This window comes from Pseudorca crassidens, chromosome 4 (assembly GCF_039906515.1).
Source record: "Pseudorca crassidens isolate mPseCra1 chromosome 4, mPseCra1.hap1, whole genome shotgun sequence".
In the NCBI taxonomy this organism is placed as follows: domain Eukaryota; kingdom Metazoa; phylum Chordata; class Mammalia; order Artiodactyla; family Delphinidae; genus Pseudorca; species Pseudorca crassidens.
The window spans coordinates 104,086,592-104,105,488 of record NC_090299.1 but is presented as its reverse complement, the minus strand read 5'-3'; the positions used below and the strand labels follow the sequence as shown (position 1 = coordinate 104,105,488).

General features: G+C 36.5%; 1 protein-coding gene across 1 annotated transcript; it reads right to left on the bottom strand.

Annotated features, from left to right (window-relative positions):
- Positions 1-1,162: 1,162 nt before the first annotated feature.
- Positions 1,163-16,829, bottom strand: AMTN (amelotin). Its single transcript, XM_067734636.1, has 8 exons — positions 16,776-16,829; positions 11,632-11,718; positions 10,595-10,660; positions 9,606-9,695; positions 6,104-6,139; positions 4,783-4,809; positions 1,882-2,146; positions 1,163-1,170 (listed from the first exon to the last, which is right to left on the bottom strand). Exons 1-8 carry the CDS (start codon positions 16,827-16,829, stop codon positions 1,163-1,165), a joined length of 633 nt encoding a protein of 210 aa, XP_067590737.1.
- Between the last annotated feature and the right edge of the window lie 2,068 nt (positions 16,830-18,897).

Here is an 18,897-nt window from a genome sequence, read left to right as displayed (position 1 = left end):
TGGTTTCCTTTGTACAAAAGTTTTTAAGTTTAATTAGGTCTCATTTGTTTATTTTTGTTTTTATTTTCATTATTCTAGGAGGTGGCTCCAAAAAGATATTGCTGAAATTTATGTCAAAGAGTGCTCTGCCTATGTTTTCCTCTAAGAGTTTTATAGTATCCAGTCTTACATTTAGGTCTTTAATCCATCCATTTTGTGTTTATTTTTGTATATAGTGTTAGAGAATGTTCTAATTTCATTCTTTTACATGTAGCTGTCCAGTTTTCCCAGCACCACTTATTGAAGGACTTGTCTTTCTCCATTGTATATTCTTGTCTCTTTTGTCATAGATTAATTGACCATAGGTTCATGGGTTGATTTCTGGGCTTTCTATCCTGTTCCATTGATCTGTATGTCTGTTTTTGTGCCAGTACCATGCTGTTTTGATTACTGTAGCTTTGTAGTATAGTCTGAAGTCAGGGAACATGATTCCTCGAGCTCTTTAGCAGGTATTTTATCAATTTCATTTCTTACTCAGGCATACCAAATTAACGATTAAATGCCATAATCACTAGCTCTGCGTATAAGCAACTTGAGGACAGACAATATGAATTATAATTCTTGACTTCCACTGCATATTTTAGATGCATATGTAATTTGCTTTTAATTTGAATATTAAAAATTAAATTTGTGGCTCTTATGGGATAGAGTGGGTCATAAGGTAGTTGTGAGGAAATTAGAACTCTTCTTACACAGCTGGATGTCCACTCCCATGACTGCAGCATTGTCTGCTTCCAAAGAAAGTCTAGACCAAGAGTACCATCTAAGTATCCTGAAGTAATGGAGTTTCTGAAATTGTCCAACTTTCACCCGCAAAGAAGAAAAAGAGTCAGTTTCAAAATACATTTTAATATACATATCTTCTGGGTCTAAGGTGACATAATGTTATATTTTAAAGATAAATTTATCCATTTAATTAGTATTCTTTTTCAAAAGTTAGTATTCCCCAGGAAGTGTATATCTTCTGAAATTTCAAGAAAAAATTTTTTAGGTAAACTAAGAATTAATTTCTTCTGATACACTCCAGTATGTCTCAGTCTATTCCATAATATGATCAATGAAAATGATTCTTATGTATCAACACATTTGAGGTGGCTTAGTTGAAAAAATTTGAGACAGCTTACTAAATTCCTGGAAGAAAAAAAGACACTTTTTAAATGTAGGTAAAGGCATATTGAATTCAAACATGTTTTACTTGAGATCAAAATTTCTTTTTTTGGAGCAAGAGTATCAATAGCAAATCATTCTTTTGTCCATTTGGATATTTGGAACATGTGGGTCTGGACATCCTCACAGGTTAAATGATTATCTCTGTCTGTTAGTACTAGAAGAGCTGATTTTTGCAACATTTCTTAAGTCCCATCTGAGGGAAGTGGCACATGGGTTCATGCATTGCACTAATTCTAGTCTATTGCTAGTGGCAGCTTGCAACCTTCTGAAGCCTCAGAACCTTCCTTATGTTAGGAAGGTTCTGAGGCTCATCCATGCTTAGTGAGTGGAAAAGAGTATCTTGATTGATTAACTGTGTCCTGTGTGTGTTTGAAGGGTGCGGGGGGGATGGGAAATGGAGAACACTGTCTGTTTCCAAATATTTCCAGCTCCGACCTAACATGGAAAGTAAATTATGCCAGCAATTAAATGTCTTCTTTCTGGATAGATCCAATAGGGTTGGTAGCCCAGTAAAAATACTCCCTCACATTGCTGGAATCAAATGTGAGTGAGTAAGGGGGCTCCCTGATATTACTGGGATCTGTATTTGTCAAGGCAAGACAAAGAACTCCTCTCTCACTCTGCAGATGACTTTCACGGCCCTGAGGCACTTTCCTGGCTTGGAGAACTTACCTTTTGGTGACCCTGTGGTGGTTTCCTCAGTGGTGTGTATGCCCCTTTGGATGCCTACAGGGGTGGTCTCTGCAAAGTCATCATCTGTGCCACTGGTAGTTGGGAAGGGGCCCTCTGAGTTTCCCCGGATGGCAGGATTTGCTCCTGCTTGTCCTGCAGGAAGGATTCCATTCTGGACATCTGGAGTAGCCTGACTGGTGGGCAGGATGGCTCCGGGAAACAAGGGATGGAAGATAAATCCTGTAAAGATTTGGGGGGTCGCTGGCTGGAATGAGAGAAGGAAATAGAAAACAAAGTCAAAGGAACACATTTAAAAGGTGGTCAACCAGCTTTTTCTTCCTTGAGGGCAGCAAGTTTTGGTAGGATTTACAGATGGAGAGGGTAGAGTCAGAAAAAACAGTAAAGATCGAGCGTTCCTCAGAGGAAATGCCTCCCTCTCCCAAGCCAAGCCTGATGCTGTTTTCATTACTGGGATTCCTTGCTGTGCTCCATTTTCCTCAGAAAGGGAAAGCCAGAATCAAGCCAGTCACAGGAAGAGGAATAATGCATCATTTGTTCATATCAGGTGTATCTGGAGGTAGAACTAAGGGAGAAAATCCATACAATTACAGGGGGCTGCATTTCTGTTGTTGACCTAAAGCATCATCTCTCCTTTGCCCATATTTCTTTTTAGAGTAATTTAAGAGACTAAAAGTTAATGGAAAAATTAGTTCAAGTAGATTAATCAATTCTTATCTCATGGTTTTCACCCCTTCAAGTTTCTTTTGATGTATTTTTCAAAGGCATTGGAATATTCAGTCAGAAACGTTTCTTTTGGCAATTCAGCCACTGGTGTATTCCTTGAGGTTACTCAGTGGGTCTTCTCTCTTTTGGGCAGTCAGTGATTTGCCCACTGGTAATGAATGTTGTTGCTACTTACACTTGTTGTTGTTGTTTTCCCCCTGGGAATAAATTACTGTGAAAAGTTCTTCCTAAGAAGTAATAATTTGAAATCAGCTGGTTTTGGAGAGAGTTCAGGCAAGAACCAGTTCTCTGGGACCTCTCAGTTCTGACAGCATTCTCACAGAATCAAAAGCATTGAGAATTCAAAATTAAGATACAGGTCCGTTTCTTTGAGTGTGGATCTCAATTGTTAGTTTGCATAAACACCATCTGGAAGGCAGAAATACGCATTTTTAACCAGCTCTCCAAGTTGTCCTGGTTTGATGGTCCAGGACTGATGTTTGGAAAACACTGTCTTAGATTTATGAGGTATTGGAACCAGAATTAGACTTATGCTGAGTGAGAGATAGGAGTAGAGTACAGAAAATTTCAAATTGGGAGTTGGGGCTTTCATACATTTGAAATAAAGAAAGTGACTTCCCTGGTGGCACAGTGGTTAAGAACCTGTCTGCCAATGCAGGGGACACAGGTTCAAGCTCTGGTCCAGGAAGATCCCACATGCTGCGGAGAAACTAAGCCCATACACCACAACTACTGAGCTTGCTCTCTAGAGTCCTCAAGCCACAACTACTGAGCCCACGTGCCACAACTACTGAAGCCCGTGTGCTTAGAGTCCATGCGCTGCAACAACAGAAGCCACCACAATGAGAAACCCACGCATCGCAACGAAGAGTAGCCTCCACTCGCCATAACTAGAGAAAGCCCGTGCAGCAACGAAGACCCAATGCAGCTAAATAAATAAATAAATAAATAAAATAAAGGTGAGTGGTGCCCATCATTAAAAAATAAGGCAAAAATAATAGACTATAAATTACCAGTGCACTATATATACTAAGGGTAAATATTTGTTCATAAAACGTGTGTGTGTGTGTGTGTTAGTTACATAAAAAATATAGCTATTACTGTGAGTTTCACCAAGAAAAGAAAAAAAAAGAAAAAGAAAACCATTTTTCTATCCACTAGTATAGTGGATAGAAAAATGGTTTTCAATCTGGATTTACTTTTATTTTTTTGACCTTCGGACCTAATTTGCTTAAGCTTTCCGAGTCTCAGTTTCTTTTTATATAAAGTTGGTATCTCTACTCTACTTTGTAATCTGGTGAGGATTAAAGGCAACACATGTAAAAAAATCTCTATTTTGTAATCTGGTGAGGATTAAAGGCAACACATGTAAAAGAATCTACTAAGGTGCCTGTTTTATAGAATCGGGTCAATAACTGGTTGATATGGGTATTCATGTATCAGTGTTGGCAAAACATCCCTGTTACTTGATTTTATTTATGGACAGTCTAGGCAAATCCCTACCTTTTTAATAATAGAGGTTTAAAAACTGTCTTCCCAGATATTGCCTCAACTCTTTACTTCAGTGTCATGTTTAGATACCATATTAATTCAAATAATTTTTCTCTGAAAATGACTTATGCGGAAATGCATAGAAATGCCTAGTAATGGTACTATGAGTTTTATTTAGGGTCAGCCCTCTAGTTATTCATATGTATAGAGACGAGTTCATTCATCGCCATAAGATGCTAGAAAAATAATAAATTTTTCTATAAACATTAAACATCTAAGTCAAAAAATTAATCCTTCCTGCGCTAAATATCAATATGTATATTATTCTAAATCTGCATGCATTTCAGTAACTTACAATCCTACGTTTTAATCAATACAAAGTTTAAAACTATGAATTGGCTTTCTGGATAGAACTGAATCTGACATCAATATGTGGAAAACAAAAGCTAAGTCAAATTAATGGGGACAAGTAGCTGGAGAAGGATGATGAAATCCCCAGCTAGACAAAAGCTAACCTAATGTGAGGACCTATAAAAGTGTTCAGTTTATGATAGTATGCACCAGATTTAGGGGTTGTGGTCAAAAGTGGCTATATGACGATAGAAAACAGCATTGTGGTAGCAGTGAAAGGAATTTGAAATACTAGTAATTAATTTTTCTTTTTACCAATTCCTCTGAGCTTAGGATAGCACCCTAAAAAGAAAATAACACAAGTTATTAGACAGATTTTTAATATATTTGAGGCAAGGTTTAATATATTTGAGGCAATATATATATTATATATATTATAATAACTTAAAAACTTAAAATAGTTATAAATATTATAAAGAGATATGTGTTTATTTTCAACAATAATTTAAACTGCCTTTGTGATTTGTATCACAAAACTCAAGTTAGCACATGACATTGAACTACTAACGTTTATTATTTGAGTGATGGGAGGTCTTCTGCATTACAGAAGTTACATGTTTTCTATAATTAGGTAATAGATACACATGAGGGGAGACTTGGAAGATGCAGAAAGCAATAAAAAAAATCCCATCATGCAGAATGTGATATTTTTTCTTGCAGATGTTTTTCAAACATTTCTTTTTTACATACTAGAAGTCATGTAATTTTTACAACGTGTCTTACCTTTTCTGTTAATACTACACAGCAATCATTTAACCACATTACCAACAAATTTTAATAAATATAATTTTGAATGGTCACAAAGTATTTGATTTTATGTTGTACAGTTTACGTAATAATTTTCCTTTTGTTTAAATGTAGGTTGCACCTAATATTCTTCTCTACCATAAAATTATTTTGATGAATTTATTTGTAAATAAACCTTAGCTGTATTTCAGATTATTTCCTTGGAATGTGTTCCCATATGTGGAATTAAGAGTTAATATGAATTTTATACTTGATTCTGCTTTTAGAAGTAATAGCTGCCATCTGATGTTCATATTTGATCTTGGGTCTTGGTAATTTTATCAGTGATCTCAAGAATTACCTTTCACAAAGGAAAATAGAGAGAGAGGAAAGTGTGTCATTTTTAGGGAAAAGATATATAGTTAATAAATAAATTTGAGATAAAAATCCCCCAAATCATTAATTATTAGATCAGCCCATTAATTTAATATTTTCTTAACAGTGTGGTTTAAAGGATTGGTTGCTTCATCTGTGACATTTACTAACTGTGTGATTGTAAATAAATAACTAACTGTAAGTATTGCCAGTTACTCATCTTTACATTAGAAATAAAAGTATTGTCTATAAAAGGTTGTTTTGAAAATTAGATGAGATAGTACATATTAAATAAAAAGTACTAGAACAGTGCCTGGCACATAGTAAGTGCTCAATAATTATTCTTGTTATTATCAGTGTCCATACAGTGCAAAGTAAATAGGAAACTTGGCAACTATCTGGTGAATTGAGATAGGATGAAATATTTCACACTAAGATGATTTAAAATAAAAATCATTTTACAAAATAATCCTACCTGGGCTCCAAGGTGTGCTACAATAACTGGTAACACCTGAAAAAAGAGTGAGAGACATAGGAAAAAATATACTAAAAGGTAAGTTCTGGTAGTGATATAAATATTGAGACTTTTAAAAAGCATACAATATTTACTGAATAGATATTTGTTTAATGTATCATCTATGATCATATATATGGACTCACAGAGCAGGACGGGAATTGGAACTCATCCAGTTTGTAAAAAGATTAGACCCAGAGATTTAGAAACCAGTCCAAAGCAGCACATGTAAAAGGTAGAAGTTAGTAAATTGGATGAATAAAAAATAACTTTGATTTCAAGCTATCCCAAACCTAAAATTATTCCAAGCAATCATGTTGATAAAATCCATGTGTTTCTTTTATATGACATCTCAGAAGATACATTAAAACATGTAATGGATATTTTAAAATATCACGATTTCTTGAAGCATGTGTACTTAGTCTCATAATTGTTGCCTGGATATTTTGATATTAAAATAGAACACTGGAAGGAAATTTTGGTTGATATTGTTCAACAACGCTCATCCTAACAGAGTTCTTAGAGCTAAGTGAGAAATACCACACTGGTCACTGATAACTGTGTACATGTTATGGATTTGTAGTTGGAAAGATCTGGGTGAGGTGTTGGTGTGCTCTAGTACTCTAAGAACTAACCATGGGGTCTGTCAGAAAGAACTAGGGTTTTAAGGTTTATTTTTATTTCTATAGAAACTCATAGAGTGTCACAAAAGTTATCAAAATGGGACTTTTAATATTCCAGACCTAAAAGATTTGAAAGTCTTATAAAAAGACTCTTAACTTTATTATTTCTCAAGAAGTTTGTACAGTAACACCCATAATGCCAAAAGGTAAAAAGTACACACATTTAAGAAAAAGCCTTACTCTCTGTCAGATCCCTGGCTACTGACCAAAAGCAACTCATCTTCAGGGTGGCAATGGAAAAGTGGATTGAAGGGAAGGGACACAGGATTTGGGAGAAAACAAAATTGAAATTTCTTCTTTAAAGGCAAACTGGAAGGAAAAGAAAGATACAAAAGGAAACCACAAATGTCTAAGTAAAAAATGTATTGTAAGAATTAAGTAATGTAGCACCAACGTAACAAGGAGAAAAAGTGTTAGTTTTCGACAGAGATATTGTTTGAAATAATAATAGCTAACACGTATTGAATGAGTACCATGTATAGGCACTGTTCTAAATGTTTTATGTAGATTTACTCATTTAATCCTAACAGCTCTAGTGGTAGATTCTAATTAATCTCTATTCTATATGATGAAGAAAGGGAGTCACAGAGGATTAGGTAACTTGGCCACATAGGCAGTAAGTGGAGAGCTGGGATTTGACCAGAAGTTTTGGCATTCTAGAGTTCACTCTTAGCCACTCTGGCCTGCCTTACATAAATGAACGCTGTGGGCAGCTGCCCAGGTTTCTGGCAGGGATGTAAGGTCCTCTACATAGGGAGAGACAGGGTTGGAGGGACTGGGGCTGCGCAGGAGAAGGCATGTGTGGGGACCCTTGGTGGTGGCATAGCCTAGAGACATCGAAGAATCCCCACAGAGAACGAGGATTGATTTATATTATTGCATGTTGGGGAGTGTGGAATGTCGAACCGTCTCTACTGAATCTTTAGTAACATCTACAGTGCCCACATATGCCTTTGACTCCGGTGGATATATTCTTTGGTGGATATGAAGATGTACTAAGCCTGACTTCCAGGTTAGAGCAGGCCAGCAATTGAAACTGAACCTGGGCAATTGGCAGATGGATTACACCAGGGTCATGTAGTAAAGAGATTCTCATTTTATTTGCTACTCTCTCTAGTCTTTTTCTGAGGATGACTTTTATTATTAAGATATAAATAAGCAGCAGATACTTTGAGTGAAGGCTCTAATATATCTGTAAGGAATAAGTAATGACTGATAGACAGGTATACACATCAATATTAAAAAAAGAAATGTAAAAATTAGTTATATTACATATTTTTACAAATATGAATAAATGAAGCAGTATAGTTTCTTGTGTTGTTATTTTGGACAAAAGGCACAGAAAAAAGTATTAGTTGCATATGATATAGAATTAAATTGAGCAGCTTAAAATAATTTTGTAAATTAAACTCAGTTTTGATTATAATTACTAATTAATATAAGCTTGCTACTATAAGTTGGACGTGTCCATAGTGGTAGGAAGATGGTCAGGGTATAGTCATGCTTTATTATTTGGGAATGTGTATTAAAATTCTTACAGTTTTGAATATCTTTGGACCCACAAATTCTATTCCTAAGAACTGGTCTTAAAGAAATAATCACTGAAGTGGTCAAAGACTTAGTCAAAGGATGTTCACTGTAGAATTGTTTATAGCAGCAAAAATTTTGGGAAAAAAACCAATGTTTTCAATATGATGGAATACTAGCAATCATTTAAAACAATGTTATAAGTGATTCACAATGTTATAAGTGAATATTCAAAATATAGGAAAGACTATTCAAAATGTATTAAGTGAAAAAATTAGATTATAGAACATCAGCTATAGTAAGAACATATTGTCTTTAAAAAGTGTACTTATATGCATAGAAAAAGAGTGGAAGGACATAACCTAGAATGTTGACAGTGTTTAATTCTGGCTGGTAGGCTTATGGGTAAATTTTATTTTTTCTTTTTCCTTATCTGTGTTTTCTAAATTCTCTATAGTTAACATATACTATGTATGTAATAATCAAGAAAGCTTCTACAAAAAATTAGACCATTACGTGGGAATGATAGGGGCTGAGGTCATGTGTTAGGGAGAATTAGTTAACAGTAACCAATTTAGTCATAAAGGGATCATTATATATTTCTTTAGAGTAATTTAACTATTTAGAGAAGTTCCAAGAAGACAAAATTTGGACTTTGCAGTTAAAATGCAAACACTTTGGAAAGAGGTGATGTCCTAAGTATGTCATTTATATCTTCATGTGAGGGTTTTTTGGGGGGTTTTCCTGAAAGCAAATAACGATGGCAGGAGAGAAGGAACAAGAGAACCCTTGGGGACTCGAGAGGAGTCATGAAAAAAGCACACAAAAAGGATGAGATTAGATTTGCTGGAAATAGACTTTATCCATCTCTTATTTTTTCTTTGGAATGATTTTGGTCACCCAGAAGGTCTTCAATAGAAACAGAGCAAGCTGGAGAAGAATCCTGATACCTCTCAATCCCCCCGTTTATTCTTTACTTCTCGATCTTCCCCAACTCTTCATATTTCCTGTTACCTATTACAAATGTATTCTAGAGAGGTTATGGGGCAGCATGCTATTTTCTTGGTGTGTTCTCATGGGATTTCAGCAAGAACCAAATTGCCAAAGACTGCTTTAAATTTAGTAGGACATCCCTCTGCAAATTATCAGGGTAGAACTTTAAAGAACCTTGAAAATATTCTTTCTTCCCCTTTAGGCTTTCACCTGAGGGAAAATGCTCCCCATTGTTAAACTTAGTAGGTCTTTGAACTCACTTGTGGTTGCAGCTGCTGCTGTACCTTCAATCCCCCCAGGGTCAGTGGGAGGGTCTGGGTACCAGGTGCCATCCCTGCAGCAGGATTTAGCTGTAGGGCAACGAGGAAGATTTTCATTGTGTTGTTTCAGTTCAAACATCCAGGACCCGAATTCATATTTAATAAATGTAAAAGGGAGGATTAGCTATGCAAATATATAGTATACTACACTGCATTTGGAATTAGATATAGAAATGAAGTGCAAAGACTTGTTTAATCTACTAGTACAACAATCAAGTCCAGGACTAATTTTCTCATATTAAGTTTTTCTTTGGCATTTAACCCATTCTCCTGAGGATTACTTAAGTGATTCTATATTTGCCTTCCCTTTTTGGCTGCAACAGCAAGGGTTCCTGGAATTTTTCTGATGACTTTCTTATGAAGGACTGAGTTCCTTCATAGGTATCCCCATGAAAATTGTGAGGCTCAGAATAAAATATCTAGTCTGAATATGGTCTAGTACTATATTTAAATCAGACCAGTGGAAAAAATCCATTTTAAGCAGGAAAGAAACATTATCTTATCCCCCAAACAGATTAAACTATACAGATATTCTATGAAAAGAATGTAGATATTTCTACCCCTTCTTGTTTGCTCTTGTTTTTGGGGCAATGAGAGCAGTCATAGTGTTTGTGTGGGTATGTGGATGTTGTATGGGCCATGAGGAAGATGTGTCAGAGGAATGGGGAGGGGAGCTCGGAGAGGAGGTGAGAAGAACTAAAGAAGTAAAGACTTAAGAATTAGATTAATTCCTTTAGAGATTCTCTTGCTAAGAAAATTTTCTAATGATGTATTGAATAGCATTGAACTCTCTTTGACTTTCCTCTGTCACTACAATGAATATGTGTGCATGTGTACATCTATGGATACACACACACACACATACCCTCCACATTAGGTATTATTTTTATTTAACAATGGATATTAAAATGATAAAAAAGAGTACTTACCAGTTGCAGGTCTGACCCCAGTGTGAGCATCTGTGTCAATGGAATTAGACTTAAAGAAGGGAAGACCTGCAGGGCATTGAAATTGATGTGTGAGACAAGAGGTTGTCTGGTTTTACAGTGCTGTCAGTGGAGGATATCCTCAAGTAACCTATACTCCAGTCACAGGTGGATTTACCACGAAGGTAAAGCTTCAGGGCCTCTCACTAACATTGCCCCCTTCCGTGGCCCTAGGAGGCACACTAGCGATGTGTCAAGTTTAAGGTATTTATCAGCTTAAAAATATGTAATTTACTCTTGTTTCTTATCTAATTATAAATTATTCACGTTAGTAACTAATTTTACATATCTAACTTTGTATTATTTTTCAAAGAAGGTCCCCAGAGCTTCTAGTTCCTTAAGGAGGGAGGTCAGCTACTGACATGAGTATTGTATAATGTCCATAGACCAAAAAGAGAACTTTAGACTGGTATTATTGTACTATTTCACAAAGTCTAGACATAGGTAAGGAGAGGTCCTTTTGAACAGAGCAAGGGTGGGAAGAAGGGGGTGTGTAGCCAGGAGACCATGCAGTTTTCATATGTATTTAAATATGTTTCAAAGATATTACAGTAACACATCAGCTCATCAGCAACAATGAAATTTAAGAAAACCACGAGGAAATCTGCAATTATTTTTATAGATTACTTCTTAATCCCTGCTAGTTCTGGCAAATGCCATACATGATTAAGTCACAGTACTTCAAGGGCATAGATGACCAAGCTGTTTCAATAGGTGTAGCTATTGCTTTTCAGAGTTTACTAGATTTGGTTGCTAAACCAAATTATTATTCAGACAAAAGGAAAAAGAATGAAGATGTGTTGCTTTTCTTGCTCAAAGTTTTGAAAACAAGTATTTTCTTGTTTTTATTTTCCCCCAAATAAAGCTTTTCACTCTGTTGCTCAGTCATGAGACTTTGGCTGAATCTTGATTTTAAATCCACTAGTCTTAACATGTTTCCTTTGCTGGTCTGTAAATGTTCCCCATTGTAGGACTCTTACCTGATTTGGCTGTTGTTGGTTTAGCAGTGTTGCCTGACCTGGAACCAGCTTTGTTGGAGGAACTACCAAAGCAGGGTTGAGCTGCATCTGTGATAACAAATTTTTGCAGAAACAGGGTTGTGTTTGAGGTTTTGCATCCATTTATTTCCAGGAGGTAACAAGTTGACCCAAATGCAAAAACATCTGTCTTTAGCCTCTGTGGGTTTTGGAGCAATTTTAACTCCGTGGAACATTTTATGCATGACAGGAGATGGAATTGTGGAGCAGAAAAGTGCCAGACCAGGAGGGGTGCTCTGGGGAGGGACAGAGGGTGAGATAGGGCACATGGATTTCTGGAGGTAGGTCCTAGGTTCCCATTTCTTTTCTGAAAGTGCTTTCCTCATTTTCCAGGACATGAAATATATAGTCCACACCTTAGCTCTATACACATTTGCTTTTTCCCAAAGCTTGAAGGTAAGCTGCCATGATTTCTACTGCATTTTCACAAAGCTTCCTAATTTTACCTCGTGCCTGAAAAGTCACTTCCTGTAATGGAAATTCTGTCCCCTTCCTGGCCAGGGTATTTTCCTAGTGTATTGAGAATAACTGAATTTTAGGGGTAAAAATCTCCTTGAATCCATATGATCTAGTTGTATTGTTTTATAGAAGAGGGAAGTGAGAAGCAGTGTCAGCTGCCAAGGTGATATTTTGAGTTGCAGAGCCTGTACTAGGATCCCTGCAAGTGCTTTTAGTCCTTGAAGAAATGAATCCTTCTATTTGTTTTTCTTTGTATTCCATCTGCATTCAGGTGGAAGCTCTCTGGCCAGGTTGACTCTGGTTGGCATTTGCTCCTGGCTGCATCCCCAAGGGCAGTGTGCTGTGGGCCCCCCAGCACTGCATTAACCCTTGGATCACTTGGATATATCCTGGAGCTACTAATGACTCTTGATTTCACTTCGGTCTTTTTTCTCAGTTGTAAGAGGTAAGATTGGTACTATCTGTCCTTAGGGGTCCCTTTAAGCCTTAAGATTATGTAAGTATAAATTCTGCAAATGTGTTTTCATCCACTACAATCCACTGTCAGCATGGCAGTCAGAGGGATCCTTTTAAAACAACAGTCTGGTGTGTTTACGTCTTTGTTCAATCCGTGGCTTGACTTCTTTTTCAGCCAGGGACAATACAATGGCCTAAAATGCCCTCAGGCCCTGGGCCCCCAGTGCCTCTCTGACCTTCCATCCTACCTGATTTTCTCTTGTTCACTCTCCTACTGTTATTTAGGCTACTTGCTGTCTCTGGGACACTCAAGTCTGCTTCTTGCCTCAGAGCCTCATCTCCACCTGTTCCCTCTGTCTGGAATGCTTTTTCTCCCATCGTTGGCTCACTTTATCACCAGCTTCATGTTGTTGCTCGAGCTCACCTTCTTTTTGAGGCCTAGCCTGACTATTCTTCTGAGTATGCAACCTGTCGCATCTCCAGTATGTACCCTAGTCCAAAACTTTTGATTTACTGAAAACAATTGCTAGGCTGCTTTAAGTGTTCGATTCATTTTATATACCTTTATGATAATTCAATAAATTCATGTACAAATCATTTTTAAAAACCTTGTCTATGTGTCCTGAGTTTTATTTAATAAATACCAATACTATACCTAATAGACATTTTAATGTTACTTCCCACATTCCCTGCACCACTGTTTCTAACTGCGCTCCCAATCTGCATTAACCTGCACAGCACTCCTCAATCTGCTTTGAATGATAGCTGTGCTCCAGGAAAGTTTTTTTTTTTTTTTTTTTCCTGCTGAAATTTTTTTTTTTAACATCTTTATTGGAGTATAATTGCTTTACAATGGTATGTTAGTTTCAGCTTCACAACAAAATGAATCAGTTATATATATATACATATATTCCCATATCTCTTCCCGCTTGCATCTCCCTCCCTCCCACCCTCCCTATCCCACCCCTCCAGGCGGTCACAAAGCACCGAGCTGATCTCCCTGTGCTATGCGGCTACTTCCCACTAGCTATCTACCTTACGTTTGGTAGTGTATATATGTCCATGCCTCTTTATCGCTTTGTCACCGTTTACTCTTCCCCCTCCCCATAGCCTCAAGTCCATTCTCTAGTAAGTCTGTGTCTTTATTCCTGTTTCACCCCTAGGTTTCTCATGTCATTTTTTTTTTTAAATTCCATATATATGTGTTAGCATACGGTATTTGTCTCTCTCTTTCTGACTTACTTCACTCTGTATGACAGACTCTAGGTCTATCCACCTCATTACAAATAGCTTAATTTCGTCTCTTTTTATGGCTGAGTAATATTCCATTGTATATATGTGCCACATCTTCTTTATCCATTCATCTGATGATGGACACTTAGGTTGTTTCCATCTCTGGGCTATTGTAAATAGAGCTGCAGTGAACATTTTGGTACATGACTCTTTTTGAATTATGGTTTCCTCAGGGTATATGCCCAGTAGTGGGATTGCTGGTTCATATGGTAGTTCTATTTGTAGCTTTTTAAGGAACCTCCATACTGTTCTCCACAGTGGCTGTATCAATTTACATTCCCACCAACAGTGTAAGAGGGTTCCCTTTTCTCCACACCCTCTCCAGCATTTATTGTTTCTAGATTTTTTGATGATGGCCATTCTGACTGGTGTGAGATGATATCTCATTGTAGTTTTGATTTGCATTTCTCTAATGATTAGTGATGTTGAGCATTCTTTCATGTGTTTGTTGGCACTCTGTATATCTTCTTTGGAGAAATGTCTATTTAGGTCTTCTGCCCATTTTTGGATTGGGTTTTTGTTTTTTTGTTATTAAGCTGCATGAGCTGCTTATAAATTTTGGAGATTAATCCTTTGTCAGTTGCTTCATTTGCAAATATTTTCTCCCATTCTGAGGGTTGTCTTTTGGTCTTCTTTATGGTTTCCTTTGCAGCGCAAAAGCTTTTAAGTTTCATTAGGTCCCATTTGTTTGTTTTTGTTTTTATTTCCATTTCTCTAGGAGGTGGGTCAAAAAGGACCTTGCTGTGATTTAAGACACTGATGAAAGAAATTAAAGATGATACAAATAGATGGAGAGATATACCATGTTCTTGGATTGGAAGAATCAACATTGTGAAAATGACTCTACTACCCAAAGCAATCTATAGATTCAATGCAATCCCTATGAAACTACCACTGGCATTTTTCACAGAACTAGAACAAAAAATTTTGCAATTTGTATGGAAACACAAAAGACCCCGAATAGCCAAAGCAATCTTGAGAACGAAAGAAGGAACTGGAGGAATCAGGCTCCCTGACTTCAGACTATACTACAAAGCTACAGTTATCAAGACGGTATGGTACTGGCACAAAAACAGAAAGATAGATCAATGGAACAGGATAGAAAGCCCAGAGATAAACCCATGCACATATGGTCACCTTATCTTTGATAAAGGTGGCAGGAATGTACAGTGGGGAAAGGACAGCCTCTTCAATAAGTGGTGCTGGGAAAACTGGACAGGTACATGTAAAAGTATGAGATTAGATCACTCCCTAACACCATACACAAAAATAAGCTCAAAATGTATTAAAGACCTAAATGTAAGGCCAGAAACTATCAAACTCTTAGAGGAAAACATAGGCAGAACACTCCAGGAAAGTTTTATTTGTCTTGGGTCTTTACAAATTTTATAGTAATTTAAATTCACTAGAGACACCTTATTTAGAAGAACCTTTTGACAAACTTCTTCGGTGAAGCGCAAAATCCATGTTTTACAAAGAATTTAACTTCCTAATTTACCTTGTTTAAACATCACATTTTTGTAGACAACTTCTTTAAAGGACACATGTATATTTGTTTTTGTTTTTGTTTTTGCGGTACATGGGCCTCTCACTGTTGTGACCTCTCCCGTTGCGGAGCACAGGCTCCGGATGTGCAGGCTCAGCAGCCATGGCTCACAGGCCTAGCCGCTCCACGGCATATGGGATCTTCCTGGACTGGGGCACGAACCCGTGTTCCCTGCATCGACGGGGGACTCTCAACGACTGCACCACCAGGGAAGCCCGACAAATGTATATTTGCAATGAAATAAGAAGGAGGTTGGTTATTCATGTTTTGTTCCATCCCCTTCCCCCAAGATCACCCTGTTCAGGTCCTTCATAGAACTAATCATGGTTAAAATTTATAATTTAACATTAAAAATATTTTTTAGTATCTATAGCCCTTGTAAACACCATGAAGGATCATGCCTTTTTTTCTTACCATTGTATCTTCAGCAACTAGCACAATATATGGTATACAGAGAGTTTTCAGTAAATATTTGCTGATTGTATGGATGAGTAAGGAAGTGTTAAGTGAGCTTGAGGCCTAACTGAGAATTATTTCTTTTTGTTCTGCTAATTCATAGTAAATATTTAAAAATTTTTTCTTATTGTCCACACTGAAGCATCTCAAACAAAGGGAAATTCACTTAGAGACCCAAACCACCCATATTATGTCTATAAAATATTGAAGGACAGTTGGAATACACGTTTGAATACTAGTGCTCTTTTTTGTTCAAAAAACTGTTATATATGAACAGGTTTTGTGATGAAATGTTCTAAGTAAAAAATATTGACTGCTTTCTAATATTCCCTTACTATTGCATGATTTGGTAGACATTTTACAGTTTATACAATCTAGATGTTTCATGCTTCCAATTAGAAAAATCAGAATGTTTTAGTTTACATCTTTGGTCATGACAAAATAATTAGTTGGCAAGAAAATCTTAACTTCTTTTTGGAAGTAGAATCATTATCCACTTTGAGCAGACATAATCTAAAGCATTCCTTTTTCTCCTAATTTCTACCCTATTTCTCTGCCAAAAATAATCAAAATTAATTTATTATTCAAAATAAATCAAATAATCAATAATTTATTATTCAAAAATAAATCAAAATAATAATAAAAATTAATTTATTATAAAATTAATCCACTCAATCCACGATAGATTGGATGTATTTTAACAATGTAAGTACATTGAAATATGCAGTAACACTTCATTAGTTTATCATCTTTCAACTTTGAAAATAAAAACGGGAAACTAAAGGAATGGGTCACAAAGCAGTTTTAGCAGAGGGCAAGGAGAGAGAGAGATGCAGCTCAGGCTGGTTGGTTCATAAAATATACATTTTTCACTTACTGGTAATGATAGAGTTGATCCTAGAAGACAAAACAGGAGAATCGTAGCCTTCATGTTCAAATTACTACCTGAAACAACAAAATAGTGTTATTCTTTCACTCTATTTTTTTCTTTTTGAGACAAGGTGGTACTTGAAAAAAAAGAATGCTCTATTTGAAACATAGTCATTTCTGTTACCTTTTTCTTCACTAGGCAAAATGTACAGGTGAGACAATATGCAAAGTCCAGTTGATTTCTCTAGTTTCTATGATGAAAAACTTTACCCTTTCATGAGCTGTGAGTTTGTAGTAGGAATTTAAACTTGACTCCAGGAGGCTGGCAACTGAGGGACCAATGAGGACTTAGCTGTTTGTGAAATCATTTGGTTTCTTTCATTTCCCAACACTTCATTAGGTGAGTTATTAGCGGCAGACATCATGTTACCCAATGTCTACCATTTGAATAGAGGGTATTTCAGGAAGATATACTTTGTGTAATTAAAAAAAGTGCAGACAATGAAAAATTACAATCCTTCTTCACCTCCATCTCCTTCCCAAATGGCTTCCCAGACATCCCTAGTTTATCATGTATACATAATAAATCAAACATCAAAATATAACTGTGTATGTTAAAAAATAAGACCTATTATGTTTATTGCTCTGAAATTTACTTTTTTACTTAACAAATAATGGATGACCATATATGTCAGTACAGATTTTATTTCATGTATTTAATGACTACATTATATTACATTTCCTTTTGATGGAAATTTAATCCATTCCCATTTTAATTTGTAATTATAAAAGTGGTACAATGAACATCCTTATAAATTTTTTTCACACACGTGGGAGTATTGCTGTAGGTATTATTCCTAGAAGTACTGTAGTAAAGGATATGTATGTTTTAAGTTTCAATAAGTATGGCCAAATTTCCTTCCAGAAAAGTTGTATGGTGTACTTTATTTTAAATGGGGAAAAATCTACTTTAATCTAAGCAAAATGCAGGGATCCACTGAGGTTTCTTTCACAGAAAGAACAATGAGGTGCTCACCATAGGTTTTCAGGTCCCCAGGCTTCCCCTGGAGTTTTTGAGATATGCCTCTTCTCTAACGATTTATATATGGATGGAGGTGGGGTCTGTTCAACAAATTTTGAGTCCAATTAAAGATAAATCTGTGTCATGCCAGGATTTCACATGGAAGACCATCTTAGTTCCTATTTTTTGTTGGCCATTCTGTGCTGAACAGGGATAGAACATGTGCCCCCTGCAGTGGAAGGGTGGAGTGTTAACCATTGCACCACCAGGGAAGTCCCATGGAAGGCCATCTTAGATTTGGCTAGTTTTAGGGGACAGAATGTCTGTCTGAGACGATTAGTTGTTCCCAAAACCTTTTCTGTAACTATTCATTACACAATCAACTTTTGTTACTGTCTGGTAAGAATGAGAGAAACACAAAGGTTAACCCGTGTATGCTTGGTAAATGTAATCCTAGGAGTAGTCACAGGTACGAAGGGGAGCGTGGTTAATTTTGTTGGGGACAGACAGCAGAGAAACCCAGTAGAGGAGGTGACCTTTGAACTAGGTTTTGAAGAATAAAAATAATCCATTCATTAAGAATGCAAGGAGAGCAGAACAAGTGTTTACATATGAAGGAGAGATGTTATTGTTGCTTATCACTGGAACCAAATGAGGTGAGGCTAGCAGTGAAAGGTTGGAGAGATACCTAATTTTAATCACCTGTAGTATTTTTGATTGTTTGCTTCTATTATTTACTTTGGCTCTTGATCAGACATTATCTCACACAGCTCCTTCATTATTTCCTGACTGTATGTTTCTCTTGAAATAGATGGAGAGTTCCTGGGGCCTTGTCTTATATTTCTTTAGTGTCTTCTATATTAATAACTTTGTAGAGCAGCAGATGGTCACTGCATGTTGATGGATAAATGGTAGAGGTATATACTCTAGGGAGTTGGAGCAAGGTAGAGTTCAGAGAAGAGATGAGACTTTAAGTGGATTTGAAGGATATATATGATTGATGGGACAGAAAATAGCTTGGTAAAGAAGGTGAAATTAAGAGGAACAATGAAACATAAGAGCTAAAGTATGTGGAAGGGAAGCAACTTTATGTTCTCACAGGCTTTCA

What these genes read in the sequence shown, in the direction of transcription:
- AMTN (XM_067734636.1), bottom strand. Translation starts at nt 16,829, where the DNA reads ATGAAGGCTACGATTCTCCTGTTTTGTCTTCTAGGATCAACTCTATCA. An exon ending in GATCAACTCTATCATTACCA is followed by an intron (nt 11,719 to 16,775) that starts GTAAGTGAAAAA and finishes TTGTTATCACAG; the next exon opens with ATGCAGCTCAACCCTGCTTT. An exon ending in ACCAACAACAGCCAAATCAG is followed by an intron (nt 10,661 to 11,631) that starts GTAAGAGTCCTA and finishes AATGCCCTGCAG; the next exon opens with GTCTTCCCTTCTTTAAGTCT.